This window comes from Cherax quadricarinatus, chromosome 40 (assembly GCF_038502225.1).
Source record: "Cherax quadricarinatus isolate ZL_2023a chromosome 40, ASM3850222v1, whole genome shotgun sequence".
NCBI lineage: Eukaryota > Metazoa > Arthropoda > Malacostraca > Decapoda > Parastacidae > Cherax > Cherax quadricarinatus.
In genome coordinates, this window is record NC_091331.1 from 20122799 (window position 1) to 20139159 (window position 16361).

Consider the following 16361-nt stretch of genomic DNA (forward strand, 5'->3'; position numbering starts at 1 on the left):
CATTCTGCCAGAAATGCTCAAGCATGCTAGTTGCCTTCCTTGTCTTGAACAATACTTTATTACATATAGACTACAGTTTGTATACTACACAAAGAAATAAAAATTTAGATTTTTTTTATTCAATTACACATTACCCTTTATTTTATGTTATATTACATTATATAAACCTATAAAAATATATTTAACCATGAATAAGCAAATTAAAAAAAAAGACCATGATACTTCTGGCAATGAGGTGGATGATGAAAAACAAAACTTTCAAGTCTGAGCATTTACCTCTTGGTGTAAGAATGGACTGCATATTCAGTTTTTGTTGAGGCTTAGAACTATTGTCAAGGAAGCTCTCGGGAAACTGTCTGCATTTGAGAGACTACCCAGTACTTAAAGCTTCTCAAGAGCCCTGATGAAGGACAAGTGTAGGTTTTGAAATATGCAGTTGTGTGTTAAATTGTCTAAACATCATCAGCAAAGAAAAGCAGTGTTGGGCATGGGATAGGTGAAGCACTAATAGGGTTGGTTGCTGAGGAAGGTCATTTATGCAGGAATAACAAGGCAAGATGGCAGATTGAGCAAATGAACAGGTAGATTTCAAGTGAGAATTTCAGTCAACTCAGAGATGTTAGACTCCTGAGGCACAGAATTACTCTTCAAATGAACAGGAATACATTGGGCAGACAGTGAGGCAGGAGAGGTGGTTGAAATCTGAGGTGATATACCTGAAAAGGGAACAAAGGTTGAAAAGACAGAAGTATTCCAGGTGAGTTTAATCAACATATGGCAACTGTTCATCTTTGAGGTAGAGAACTATTTTTAATACCTGTGTGAGTTAGTGTGTGGGGGAATGTGTGTAATAGGTACTAAACCATCAACAGTGGATATGAATATAAATGACATCTACAATGCTGAGCCTATGTTTTCTGTTTTATATCTTCTATATTTAACCCTCAGTATGGTAATGAAACAATCTAAACTGCAGTAACAAGTGTTTATTATAATGCATATACAATGTTTTATAAAATAATAATACCTATACAGTAATTCAGAATCTTTATACAACTTGCAATGTTGCTGTAAATATACAACAAACTCTATTTCATGATGGAGATTGACTTTTCCATATTCTGAGCCTCCAGTACTAAGTAAGATTATATAAAATATACCAGTATAATTTTTTTAGTAGTCTTGGGAAACAAAAACCAAACGGGAGGTATTAATAACTGCAAAAATGTCAAAGGAACTCATACTTAATCATCTCCAGTTTTATAATCGTGATACATTTCAACTAATAGCTGTGAATATTTACGAAGTATAACCATTACCTTATCGGAATCTTCGTCATACTTCCCTACCTTTAAAATGACAACACGAGAAATGTTCAACAAATTTGGATTTAGGTCACATGGTGCCTTAATTACATCTATTTCATCTCCTTCATGTAGCTGTAGAAGAAAAGAATTTCCATTAAAAATAATTGGTATTAGTATTATCTTCCAGAACAAAAGCAAATATACACATGTAAAGAAGTAGGAAGGAAAGTCAATATTCAATACATAAGAGTTATATAATACTTTCAGCAGAGAATAGCATTAAGCAGGGTAGGTAGTAGGTTGGTAGGCAGCAACCACCCAGGGAAGTACTACCGTCCTGCCAGATGACTGTGAAACAAAAACCTGTAACTGTTTTGCATGATGGTAGGATTGCTGGTTTCTTTTTCTGTCTCATAAACACGCTAGATAACAGGGATATCTTGCTACTCCTACTTACACTTTGGTCACACTTCACAGACACGCACATGCATATATATATATACATACATCTAGGTTTTTCTCCTTTTTCTAAATAGCTCTTGTTCTTCTTTATTTCTTCTATTGTCCATGGGGAAGTGGAAAAGAATCTTTCCTCCGTAAGCCATGCGTGTCGTATGAGGCGACTAAAATGCCGGGAGCAATGGGCTAGTAACCCCTTCTCCTGTAGACATTTACTAAAAAAGAGAAGAAGAAAAACTTTATAAAACTGGGATGCTTAAATGTGCGTGGATGTAGTGCGGATGACAAGAAACAGATGATTGCTGATGTTATGAATGAAAAGAAGTTGGATGTCCTGGCCCTAAGCGAAACAAAGCTGAAGGGGGTAGGAGAGTTTCAGTGGGGGGAAATAAATGGGATTAAATCTGGAGTATCTGAGAGAGTTAGAGCAAAGGAAGGGGTAGTAGTAATGTTAAATGATCAGTTATGGAAGGAGAAAAGAGAATATGAATGTGTAAATTCAAGAATTATGTGGATTAAAGTAAAGGTTGGATGCGAGAAGTGGGTCATAATAAGCGTGTATGCACCTGGTGAAGAGAGGAATGCAGAGGAGAGAGAGAGATTTTGGGAGATGTTAAGTGAATGTATAGGAGCCTTTGAACCAAGTGAGAGAGTAATTGTGGTAGGGGACCTGAATGCTAAAGTAGGAGAAACTTTTAGAGAGGGTGTGGTAGGTAAGTTTGGGGTGCCAGGTGTAAATGATAATGGGAGCCCTTTGATTGAACTTTGTATAGAAAGGGGTTTAGTTACAGGTAATACATATTTTAAGAAAAAGAGGATAAATAAGTATACAAGATATGATGTAGGGCGAAATGACAGTAGTTTGTTGGATTATGTATTGGTAGATAAAAGACTGTTGAGTAGACTTCAGGATGTACATGTTTATAGAGGGGCCACAGATATATCAGATCACTTTCTAGTTGTAGCTACACTGAGAGTAAAAGGTAGATGGGATACAAGGAGAATAGAAGCATCAGGGAAGAGAGAGGTGAAGGTTTATAAACTAAAAGAGGAGGCAGTTAGGGTAAGATATAAACAGCTATTGGAGGATAGATGGGCTAATGAGAGCATAGGCAATGGGGTCGAAGAGGTATGGGGTAGGTTTAAAAATGTAGTGTTAGAGTGTTCAGCAGAAGTTTGTGGTTACAGGAAAGTGGGTGCAGGAGGGAAGAGGAGCGATTGGTGGAATGATGATGTAAAGAGAGTAGTAAGGGAGAAAAAGTTAGCATATGAGAAGTTTTTACAAAGTAGAAGTGATGCAAGGAGGGAAGAGTATATGGAGAAAAAGAGAGAGGTTAAGAGAGTGGTGAAGCAATGTAAAAAGAGAGCAAATGAGAGAGTGGGTGAGATGTTATCAACAAATTTTGTTGAAAATAAGAAAAAGTTTTGGAGTGAGATTAACAAGTTAAGAAAGCCTAGAGAACAAATGGATTTGTCAGTTAAAAATAGGAGAGGAGAGTTATTAAATGGAGAGTTAGAGGTATTGGGAAGATGGAGGGAATATTTTGAGGAATTGTTAAATGTTGATGAAGATAGGGAAGCTGTGATTTCGTGTATAGGGCAAGGAGGAATAACATCTTGTAGGAGTGAGGAAGAGCCAGTTGTGAGTGTGGGGGAAGTTCGTGAGGCAGTAGGTAAAATGAAAGGGGGTAAGGCAGCCGGGATTGATGGGATAAAGATAGAAATGTTAAAAGCAGGTGGGGATATAGTTTTGGAGTGGTTGGTGCAATTATTTAATAAATGTATGGAAGAGGGTAAGGTACCTAGGGATTGGCAGAGAGCATGCATAGTTCCTTTGTATAAAGGCAAAGGGGATAAAAGAGAGTGCAAAAATTATAGGGGGATAAGTCTGTTGAGTATACCTGGTAAAGTGTATGGCAGAGTTATAATTGAAAGAATTAAGAGTAAGACGGAGAATAGGATAGCAGATGAACAAGGAGGCTTTAGGAAAGGTAGGGGGTGTGTGGACCAGGTGTTTACAGTGAAACATATAAGTGAACAGTATTTAGATAAGGCTAAAGAGGTCTTTGTGGCATTTATGGATTTGGAAAAGGCGTATGACAGGGTGGATAGGGGGGCAATGTGGCAGATGTTGCAAGTGTATGGTGTAGGAGGTAGGTTACTGAAAGCAGTGAAGAGTTTTTACGAGGATAGTGAGGCTCAAGTTAGAGTATGTAGGAAAGAGGGAAATTTTTTCCCAGTAAAAGTAGGCCTTAGACAAGGATGTGTGATGTCACCGTGGTTGTTTAATATATTTATAGATGGGGTTGTAAGAGAAGTAAATGCGAGGGTCTTGGCAAGAGGCGTGGAGTTAAAAGATAAAGAATCACACAGAAAGTGGGAGTTGTCACAGCTGCTCTTTGCTGATGACACTGTGCTCTTGGGAGATTCTGAAGAGAAGTTGCAGAGATTGGTGGATGAATTTGGTAGGGTGTGCAAAAGAAGAAAATTAAAGGTGAATACAGGAAAGAGTAAGGTTATGAGCATAAAAAGATTAGGTGATGAAAGATTGGATATCAGATTGGAGGGAGAGAGTATGGAGGAGGTGAACGTATTCAGATATTTGGGAGTGGACGTGTCAGCGGATGGGTCTATGAAAGATGAGGGAAAAAGAGTGAGTGGTGCACTTAGGAGTCTGTGGAGACAAAGAACTTTGTCCTTGGAGGCAAAGAGGGGAATGTATGAGAGTATAGTTTTACCAATGCTCTTATATGGGTGTGAAGAGTGGGTGATGAATGTTGCAGTGAGGAGAAGGCTGGAGGCAGTGGAGATGTCATGTCTGAGGGCAATGTGTGGTGTGAATATAATGCAGAGAATTCGTAGTTTGGAAGTTAGGAGGAGGTGCGGGATTACCAAAACTGTTGTCCAGAGGGCTGAGGAAGGGTTGTTGAGGTGGTTCGGACATGTAGAGAGAATGGAGCGAAACAGAATGACTTCAAGAGTGTATCAGTCTGTAGTGGAAGGAAGGCGGGGTAGGGGTCGGCCTAGGAAAGGTTGGAGGGAGGGGGTAAAGGAGGTTTTGTATGCGAGGGGCTTGGACTTCCAGCAGGCATGCGTGAGCGTGTTTGATAGGAGTGAATGGAGACAAATGGTTTTTAATACTTGACGTGCTGTTGGAGTGTGAGCAAAGTAACATTTATGAAGGGATTCAGGGAAACCGGCAGGCCGGACTTGAGTCCTGGAGATGGGAAGTACAGTGCCTGCACTCTGAAGGAGGGGTGTTAATGTTGCAGTTTAAAAACTGTAGTGTAAAGCACCCTTCTGGCAAGACAGTGATGGAGTGAATGATGGTGAAAGTTCTTCTTTTTCGGGCCACCCTGCCTTGATGGGAATCGGCCAGTGTGATAAAAAAATAAAATTGTACTGTAAGTGGAATAAAACATATACAAATGCAATAACACATGGTATTCCCAACAAGAATACCAAAGAAGAGGTGAAACATTAACTCCAAAATATATTAGATATAATACAGATTACTGGAATTACAATAAGAAAAAAATTAAAAACACTAATTGCATTGATAACTTTAAGAAACAAATAGGTATCAAAGTCAATCTGAGAATGTTTATGTGGATTTGTTTAAAACATGAAACACTAAAGCATTAACCTCACTTTAATTTTTTTTTTTCAACAAACCGGCCATATCCCACCGAGGCAGGGTGGCTCAAAAAGAAAAATGAAAGTTTCTCTTTTTAAATTTAGTAATATATACAGGAGAAGGGGTTACTAGCCCCTTCCTCCCGAAATTTCAGTCGCCTCTTACAACACGCATGGCTTACGGAGGAAGAATTCTGTTCCACTTCCCCATGGAGGTAAGAGGAAATAAACAAGGACAAGAACTAGAAAGAATTTTTATTATTTTTTTTATTAGCACACTGGCCGATTCCCACCAAGGCAGGGTCGCCCAAAAAAGAAAAACTTTCACCATCATTCACTCCATCACTGTCTTGCCAGAAGGGTGCTTTACACTACAGTTTTTAAACTGCAACATTAACACCCCTCCTTCAGAGTGCAGGCACTGTACTTCCCATCTCCAGGACTCAAGTCCAGCCTGTCGGTTTCCCTAAATCCCTTTATAAATGTTACTCTGCTCACACTCCAACAGCACGTCAAGTATTAAAAACCATTTGTCTCCATTCACTCCTATCAAACATGCTCACACATGCCTGCTGGAAGTCCAAGCCCCTCACACACAAAACCTCCTTTACCTCCTCCCTCCAACCTTTCCTAAGCTGACCCCTACCCCACCTTCCTTCCACTACAGACTGATACACTCTTGAAGTCATTCTGTTTCGCTCCATTCTCTCTACATGTCCGAACCACCTCAACAACCCTTCCTCAGCCCTCTGGACAACAGTTTTGGCAATCCCGCACCTCCTCCTAACTTCCAAACTACGAATTCTCTGTATTATATTCACACCACACATTGCCCTCAGACATGACATCTCCACTGCCTCCAGCCTTCTCCTCGCTGCAACATTCATCACCCATGCTTCACACCCATATAAGAGCGTTGGTAAAACTATACTCTCATACATTCCCATCTTTGCCTCCAAGGACAAAGTTCTTTGTCTCCACAGACTCCTAAGTGCACCGCTCACCCTTTTCCCCTCATCAATTCTATGATTCACCTCATCCTTCATAGACCCATCCGCTGACACGTCCACTCCCAAATATCTGAATACATTCACCTCCTCCATACTCTCTCCCTCCAATCTGATATCCAATCTTTCATCACCTAATCTTTTTGTTATCCTCATAACCTTACCCTTTCCTGTATTCACTTTTAATTTTCTTCTTTTACATAACCTACCAAATTCATCCACCAACCTCTGCAACTTCTCTTCAGAATCTCCCAAGAGCACAGTGTAATCAGCAAAGAGCAACTGTGACAACTCCCACTTTATGTGTGATTCTTTATCTTTTAACTCCACGCCTCTTGCCAAGACCCTCGCATTTACTTCTCTTACAACCCCATCTATAAATATATTAAACAACCACGGTGACATCACACATCCTTGTCTAAGGCCTACTTTTACTGGGAAATAATCTCCCTCTTTCCTACATACTCTAACTTGAACCTCACTATCCTCGTAAAAACTCTTCACTGCTTTCAGTAACCTACCTCCTATATCATCCATCTGCCACATTACCCCCCTATCCACCCTGTCATACACTTTTTCCAAATCCATAAATGCCACAAAAAACTCTTTAGCCTTATCTAAATACTGTTCACTTATATGTTTCACTGTAAACACCTGGTCCACACACCCCCCTACCTTTCCTAAAGCCTCCTTGTTCATCTGCTATCCTATTCTCCATCTTACTCTTAATTCTTTCAATAATAACTCTACCATACACTTTACCAGGTATACTCAACAGACTTATCCCCCTATAATTTTTGCACTCTCTTTTGTCCCCTTTGCCTTTATACAAAGGAACTATACATGCTCTCTGCCAATCCCTAGGTGCCTTACCCTCTTCCATACATTTATTAAATAATAGCAACAACCACTCCAAAACTATATCCCCACCTGCTTTTAACATTTCTATCTTTATCCCATCAATCCCAGCTGCTTTACCCCCTTTCATTTTACCTACTGCCTCACGAACTTCCCCCACACTCACAACTGGCTCTTCCTCACTCCTACAAGATGTTATTCCTCCTTGCCCTATACACGAAATCACAGCTTCCCTATCTTCATCAACATTTAACAATTCCTCAAAATATTCCCTCTATCTTCCCAATACCTCTAACTCTCCATTTAATAACTCTCCTCTCCTATTTTTAACTGACAAATCCATTTGTTCTCTAGGCTTCCTTAACTTGTTAATCTCACTCCAAAACTTTTTCTTATTTTCAACAAAATTTGTTGATAACAGCTCACCCACTCTCACATTTGCTCTCTTTTTACATTGCTTCACCACTCTCTTAACCTCTCTCTTTATCTCCATATACTCTTCTCTCCTTGCATGACTTCTACTTTGTAAAAACTTCTCATATGCTAACTTTTTCTCCCTTACTACTCTCTTTACATCATCATTCCACCAATCGCTCCTCTTCCCTCCCGCACCCACTTTCCTGTACCCACAAACTTCTGCTGAACACTCTAACACTACATTTTTAAACCTACCCCATACCTCTTCGACCCCATTGCCTATGCTCTCATTAGCCCATATATCCTCCAATAGCTGTTTATATCTTACCCTAACTGCCTCCTCTTTTAGTTTATAAACCTTCACCTCTCTCTTCCCTGATGCTTCTATTCTCCTTGTATCCCATCTACATTTTACTCTCAGTGTAGCTACAACTAAAAAGTGATCTGATATATCTGTGGCCCCTCTATAAACATGTACATCCTGAAGTCTACTCAACAGTCTTTTATCTACCAATACATAATCCAACAAACTGTCATTTCGCTCTATATCATATCTTGTATACTTATTTATCCTCTTTTTCTTAAAATATGTATTACCTATAACTAAACCCCTTTCTATACAAAGTTCAATCAAAGGGCTCCCATTATCATTTACACCTGGCACCCCAAACTTACCTACCGCACCCTCTCTAAAAGTTTCTCCTTCTTTAGCATTCAGGTCCCCTACCATAATTACTCTCTCACTTGGTTAAAAGGTTCCTATACATTCACTTAACATCTCCCCAAATCTCTCTCTCTCCTCTACATTCCTCTCTTCTCCAGGTGCATACATACTTATTATGACCCACTTTTCGCATCCAATTTTTACTTTAATCCACATAATCCTTGAATTTACACATTCATATTCTCTTTTCTCCTTCCATAACTGATCCTTCAACATTATTGCTACCCATTCCTTAGCTCTAACTAGAAAGAAAATAGAAGAAAACCCAGAGGGGTGTGTATATATAAGCTTGTACATGTATGTGCTGTGTGACCTAAGTGTAAGTAGAAGTAGCAAGACGTACCTGAAATCTTGCACGTGTCTTCTTCTTTCAACACACCGGCCGTATCCCACCGAGGCGGGGTGGCCCAAAAGAAAAAACGAAAGTTTCTCCTTTTACATCTAGTAATATATACAGGAGAAGAGGTTACTAGCCCCTTGCTCCTGGCATTTTAATCGCCTCTTACAACACGCATGCCTTACGGAGGAAGAATTCTGTTACACTTTCCCATGGAGATAAGAGGAAATAAACAAGAATAAGAACTAGAAAGAAAATAGAAGAAAACCCAGAGGGGTGTGTATATATGTGCTTGTACATGTATGTGTAGTGTGACCTAAGTGTAAGTAGAAGTAGCAAGACATACCTGAAATCTTGCATGTTCATGAGACAGAAAAAAGGACACCAGCAATCCTACCATCATGTAAAACAATTACAGGCTTCTGTTTTACACTCACTTGGCAGGACGGTAGTACCTCCCTGGGCGGTTGCTGTCTACCAACCTACTACCTAGTCTCACTTTAATTATGGTATATTATTATTACACTCAATGGGGAAACACCAAATCTATAGGGGTCATACAGTGCCTGGGAAATGGAAGGCATTCCGGCTTAACCCTTTCAGGGTCCCCAGGCCCTCTCCCAGACTTGTTCTCAGGGTAGCCCAAATTTAAAAAAAAAAAAAAATTCTTATGAAAAGATAGAGAATCTTTTCCCGATCATAATGACACCAAAAGTATGAAATTTGATGGAAAACTTACGGAATTATGCTCTTGTGAAGTTAGCGGTCTCGACGATGTTTACGCATTGGCAATTTTGCCCACTTTGAGCCCTAGTTTTGGCCAATTCCAGTGTTCTAGTCGACAAAAATCATAACTATTTTGCTAGAACTCCGTTTTTTTCTATCAAATGAGTACAAGAAACCACCCATTTACCGATTTCAACTATCCAATACAGTGGTCAGAATTTAGCAATTTTGCCAATTTCACACAGATTTCAAAAGATGCCAATTTCCAAATAGGGTCCAGAATAAACAAGAAAGACATTCCTGGCACTAAAATAACATTTCTTCTGTTCATTAGTCACGTCCCCATGCCCCTCTTACATTCTTTTGCTTTCCACTTCGAATTTTTATTCTCACAAAAAATAGAAAATTTACTGTTATGCAGACTACTGCATTAGTGTAGAAATGGTATAAATAATATCAGCGCACTTGTGAAAGAATATTAGACTCACCAGTTGACATGCATTGGACGCTTAGCATGATTTGTTTACTTTTGAACTTCGGCAAAAATCGAACATTTCTGCTACTTTGAGCTCAATTTCAAGGTACTTTTCATTGTAAAACCAGTCAAAATCATCTCAATTTCTGTAATATGTCTTCCATTCTATAAAATGAGACCAGAAAAACTAGAATACAACAATAAATACCATACGAAAATACAGTGCAAAGTCGCTGTTTCAGTCCAAAATGACAAAGTTTTTTTTCCTCATTACGCACTGTGTGCTGCAGGATTTTTTTTTATACTGCACACACTGACCACATATACCCATTCTTTCATGTGTAGGCCTACCAGCTTTCTCTCACTAGATTTGAGGGTGCTAGAATTTAGGCGTACTAGTACATCAAAAACCCTGGTGCGTAAGCCATACTAGCACGTCCGAAACCCTGAAAGGGTTAATTCAAGGAATTGGAGCACAGGTCCAAATCCTTGGACTAAGAGCTTCTCACCATATCAAGTAACCTACCTTGAGCAGTTAATTATAGTACACTTAAGAAGTTTTAGAACATAACCCATATCAATGTGCCTTTGATATACTTTTGATAAGTTTCAAGAATCTTTTCTACTCCCGGAGCCCGGCCCTGGGGCAGGCACTTTTGTTTTTTCCATAATCTTACCCAAAATGCTACGTAAAGGGGCTTCCCTGATGACATTAGTCAATATATACAGTATTTACATACAGTAAACCCTCTCATAACATGCAGGATACATTCTTGAAAATTGGCACCTTGTGGAAATTAGTGGCATGTGAAGTGACGATTACATTCCAAAAACCTACAAATCTGCCAAATAACTGTTTTTTAATACTGTATTGTACTAGGCACAAATTATTATAGATTATCTTACTTTGCATATTTGTTGTCCAAGCTTGTTGACATGGAAGTGTGCGAAGCACTAAACATACACCACTGTGAAGACTCTCGGGCCTTCCCCTCACACAGTTTTACAATAGGATATGGCTTTGTGCCTTACTATTAAAGAACCAAGTGGGGCCCCCTTTCTTGTTTTCTTCCATAAAATAATAAATAAAATCTTTGTTTACCATGAAAATGCGTAGGTTGACAAATTACTTGACAATGGTAATGACTTTCTAAGGGCTTTTCCATGTGAGACAACCTTTTTCTTGCAAATTTAGCTCGACTTAAAATTACACGTTATGAATAAACTCAATCCACACATACAATAATTCCGTTTTATTAATTAATTATTTAATTTTATTTAATTGTACTATGACATTCTTTTCATCTGGTCACATTCTGTACTAATCATTACACAAACCCTCATTGTCTTCTTCCTGTCTAGGCGATTTTCTCAGACCAAAAGTCCAGGCAGTGTTCATTACGTGTAAACCACTTTGTAGTACATCTAAAATTTCCACTCTCTTCAGTACTGCCAGGGTTTCATGCTTATTTGTCTTCTTGGCATCTCCAGCATTAACATTATAGTATCTCTCTTAGGTGCCATGGTTAATGTCCAAAGATGAGACTGGGTGATGAAAAATCCAAAATCGTTTGGTAAATAGAGAAACTAAGGTACATGATACTCCCAGACATACCATCCAAGTTTTATCACATGCTATGCAATATTGAATGCATTTCTTGTAATCTTGTTATACAGAATCACACTGTGTAGTGTTGCTTTATAAGAGGGTTTACTACATTCTTTTTTCAAATAGAACACAAACAGTAGTAGTAAATATATAAAACAAAATCCAGTCATGGGTACATGCCATAGCTTTGTATCTTCCTTTGTAGATGATACCAAAATAAGAATGAAAGTCACCTAGAAGACATGAAACAATTGCAAGCAGATATCAACAATCTATTGGGTATGATGATATTCGATGGTGATAAATTCTAAATGCTTATACAGTGGACCCCCGCATAACGATTACCTCCGAATGCGACCAATTATGTAAGTGTAATTATGTAAGTGCGTTTGTACGTGTATGTTTGGGGGTCTGAAATGGACTAATCTACTTCACAATATTCCTTATGGGAACAAATTCAGTCAGTACTGGCACCTGAACATACTTCTGGAGTGAAAAAATATCGTTAACCGGGGGTCCACTGTATATGAAAAGAATGAAGATCTGAAATAGCACAGAGTACAAAACACAGGAGGGCTGTCTGACAGAACATAAAAGACTGGCATAATGTCACATGATGTGTTATTTAGAGAAGACAATAAGGCAATGCAGTGCTAGCCCAAAAAAATGACATGTGAGTTAATGAGAATTTTGAAAATAGAATTTTATTTTTGCAACATTATACATAAATATAACATGTGAAAATCCCATAGTATGAATAACATTTTGGGCAACTTAGATTGGGACAAAAACTACAGTACTGTACTTAATCCTAAAAAGATTGCATGGATATGCAGTTCTCTAAACCTATGAGTCAAACACAATACTGACTGGGAGTTCTTGTAATTACAATAAAAGATTCACTTAAGGGAGTTTTTTTTTTTTTTAACATATCAACCATTTCCCACCATGGCAGGGTAACATAAGAACATGAGAACATAGGAAAGGAGGATCACTGCAGCAGGCCCATTGGCCCATAGTAGGCAGGTCCTTTACAATCCATCCCACTAACAAAACATTTGCCCAACCTAATTTTCAATGCTACCCAAGAAATAAGCACTGATAACTCTATCCACTCATTTGCAAGTCTCACTCAAATCCAATCCCTCTCACTCATGCATTTATCCAACCTAAATTTGAAACTACCCAAGGTCTTAGCCTCAATAACCCAACTAGGTAGACTGTTCTACTCATCAACTACCCTAGTGGTGACGTGTACTTAGCTCAGTGGTGACGTGTACTTAGCTCTGTGAAGACCTGTTTGCGCGCTCTCTACGAATTGAAGCAAGATGCCCTCCATCGAGCAACTTTACCAACAGCTTAAGGAAGAATTGAGGATGGCGAAGATGGAGATTCGGCGACTGACCAAGGAAAACAAGAAGATTCGTAGTAGTCCTCCTGTTTTGAATCCTCAGATCAAGAAAGGAAACTGGTCAGTGGCTGGACAGCAGGGAACGAAGTTGACGATCAAGAAGACGAATGGAAAGGTAGAAACGATGAAGAAGAAAGAGACTGCCGTGGAAACTGTTGTGGAAACATCTAATACATTCTCAGTGCTACCCGACGAATGTGAGTCGACTACTGGGAACGTCACGACGAACGACACCAAGGAAGGTAAGAATATTGTTGTTGTTGTTGGGGATAGCCAAGTTAGGTATATGGATAGGGCGTTCTGCTTGAAGGACAGGAGTAGGAGACAGAGGGTTTGCTTTCCTGGGGCTGGGATGGAGGATATTGTTAGCCGTCTGGATGACATCATGAGAGGTAATGGGAGCAATCCTATTATCTGTCTCAGTGCTGGAAGCAACGATGTTGGCAGACATAGGAGTGAAGACGTGATTAGCAGGTATAGGTCAGCAATAGAAATAATTAGGAGGAAGGGTGGGAACCCTGTCATATGTGGTATTTTGCCAAGGAGAGGAGTTGGAAATGAATGGTTGTCCAGGGCAATTGGTGTCAATTGCTGGCTGGACAAATACTGTAAGGAAAATGCAGTAACATTCATTGACAACTGGGACCTCTTCTATGGCAGAAATGACATGTATGCCAGGGATGGGGTTCACTTATCTAGGTCTGGGGTGGGAGCACTGGCAACTGCAGTGGAGGGAGCTGTTAGGACTTTAAACTAGGAATAGTTAGTGGTATGGGTTTTGGCAGGAAAACAGTGAAGTCCCAGTGTAGTAATATTATGAGTTCTAGGGGAACTAGTAATAAGCACGAGGTAGATATTGAAAAGCCAGTGACACTGGGTGATAAGGACAGTAATAGGTTTAGTAGAAAAACAGAAATGAGCAGGAAGGGTAAAGAGAAAGGAGAGTCTTTCAATGTTTATTATGCTAATAGCCGTAGTGCAAGGAATAAGATGGACGAGTTGAGATTAGTTGCTAGTGCAGGTAACATTGATGTATTTGCCTTAACTGAGACATGGTTTAATTCAAAAAGTCGGGACATGCCTGCGGAATGTCACATTCAGGGTTTTAAATTGTTCCAAGTAGATAGAAGTATTGGGAAGGGGGGTGGGGTGGCATTGTATGTCCGAGATCGCTTGAACTGTTGCATAAAAACGGGTATTAAGTCTGAAGTAACACATACAGAGTCTGTTTGGATAGAATTTTCAGAGGGGCATGAAAAACTAATTTTAGGAGTGATATACCATCCCCCAAACTTAGATAGGGACCAAGGGAGACTACTATGGGAGGAAATTGTTAAGGCCACAAGGCACGATAATGTAGTAATTCTAGGAGACTTTAACTTTAGTCATATTGATTGGAATTTCTTGACTGGGAATTTAGAATCATACGACTTCTTAGAAGTAGTTCAGGATTGTTTTTTGAAGCAGTTTGTGACAGAACCTACAAGGGGAAATAACCTGCTTGACTTAGTTCTGGCAAACAATGAATCCCTTGTTAATAATTTAGAAATTTCAGAGGAACTGGGTGCTAGTGACCACAAATCAATTACATTTAGCATTGAATGGAAGTATGATAGTAGCGATAACTCAGTAAGAGTCCCAGATTTTCGCTTAGCAGATTACGATGGGCTTAGAGAACACTTATCATCTGTTGACTGGGGTAACGAAGAGAGCTATCAATATGACAGCTTTCTGAACACTATACATGCTGCTCAAAGAACGTTTATCCCGTATAAAGAAATTAGATCAAATAGAAATGACCCAAAATGGATGAATAATAGGCTCAAATATCTACTAGGGCATAAGAAAGAAATTTACAGGCGTATCAAAAGAGGTGAGGGTCATCTTATGAATCAGTATATTGACATTAAGAGGGACATTAAAAAGGGGATAAGAAAAGCTAAAAGGGACTATGAAATTAAAGTTGCTAGGGATTCTAAAACTAACCCAAAAAGTTTTTTCCAGGTCTATAGAACAAAAGTTAGAGATAAGATAGGTCCCCTTAAAAATAACTATGGACATCTTACTGACAAAGAGAATGAAATGTGCTCGATTTTAAATAATTATTTTCTCTCAGTTTTTACACAGGAAGACACTGACAATATTCCAGTAATTAATTTTTACAGTGGGCTAGAAGTAGATAAATTATGTAACATCACAGTCACTAGTGATATGGTTGTGAAGCAGATAGACAGACTGAAGCAAAATAAGTCGCCGGGTCCTGATGAGGTTTTTTCAAGGGTTCTTAAGGAATGCAAAATGGAACTCTGTGAACCATTAACTAATATTTTTAATTTATCTCTTCAAACAGGTGTAGTGTCTGATATGTGGAAGATGGCTAATGTAATTCCTATTTTTAAAACAGGGGACAAGTCGTTACTGTCAAATTACCGCCCAATAAGCCTGACCTCAATTGTAGGCAAATTACTAGAGTCAATTATAGCTCAGATTATAAGAAGTCATCTCGATAAGCATTGCTTGATTAATGATACTCAGCATGGATTCACAAGAGGCCGGTCTTGTCTAACTAATTTATTAACTTTCTCCAGTAAAGCTTTTGAGGCTGTTGACCACGATAAAAAGTTTGATATTATTTACTTAGATTTTAGTATGGCTTTTGAAAGAGTTCTGCACCAAAGACTATTAAAGAAAGTGGCAGCTCATGGCATTGGGGGAAAAGTGCTCTCATGGATCGAGTCATGGCTCACAGACAGGAAGCAGAGAGTGCCCATAAATGGGGTTAAATCCGAGTGGGGATCTGTAACAAGTGGCGTTCCACAGGGATCAGTCTTGGGCCCGTTGTTGTTTATAATATATATCAATGACCTTGATGAGGGAATTACTAGTGATATGAGCAAATTCGCCGATGACACAAAGATAGGTAGGATAATTGATTCAAACGTAGACGTTAGGGAACTTCAGGAGGATTTAAACAAACTATATTCTTGGTCAGAAAAGTGGCAGATGCAGTTCAGTGTAGATAAATGCAAGGTTCTGAAGCTCAGGAGTGTCCATAACCCTAGCACTTATAAGTTAAATGATGTAGAACTTAGCCATACAGATTGCGAAAAGGACTTGGGGGTTATGGTGAGCAGCAACCTTAAACCAAGACAGCAATGCCTAAGCGTACGTAATAAGGCAAATAGATTACTGGGATTTATATTAAGAAGTGTAAGCAACAGAAGTCCAGAGGTCATACTGCAGCTTTATACATCATTAGTAAGGCCTCACCTAGATTATGCAGCTCAATTCTGGTCTCCATATTACAGAATGGACATAAATTATTTAGAAAACATTCAGCGTAGGATGACTAAATTAATACATAGCATTAGAAATCTTCCTTATGAAGAAAGATT

The 16361-nt window shown here is 39.0% G+C and overlaps 1 protein-coding gene across 1 annotated transcript in view; it reads right to left on the minus strand.

Moving 5' to 3' along the window:
* Positions 1-971: 971 nt before the first annotated feature.
* Positions 972-16361, minus strand: part of LOC128687141 (conserved oligomeric Golgi complex subunit 3-like) — a gene marked incomplete at its 5' end in the record, with an annotated part of 164123 nt that continues 148733 nt past the window's right edge. The window contains 1 exon segment of the mRNA XM_070092775.1: positions 972-1439. Coding sequence (XP_069948876.1) covers positions 1245-1439 — 195 coding nt within the window. The 3' untranslated portion in view covers positions 972-1244.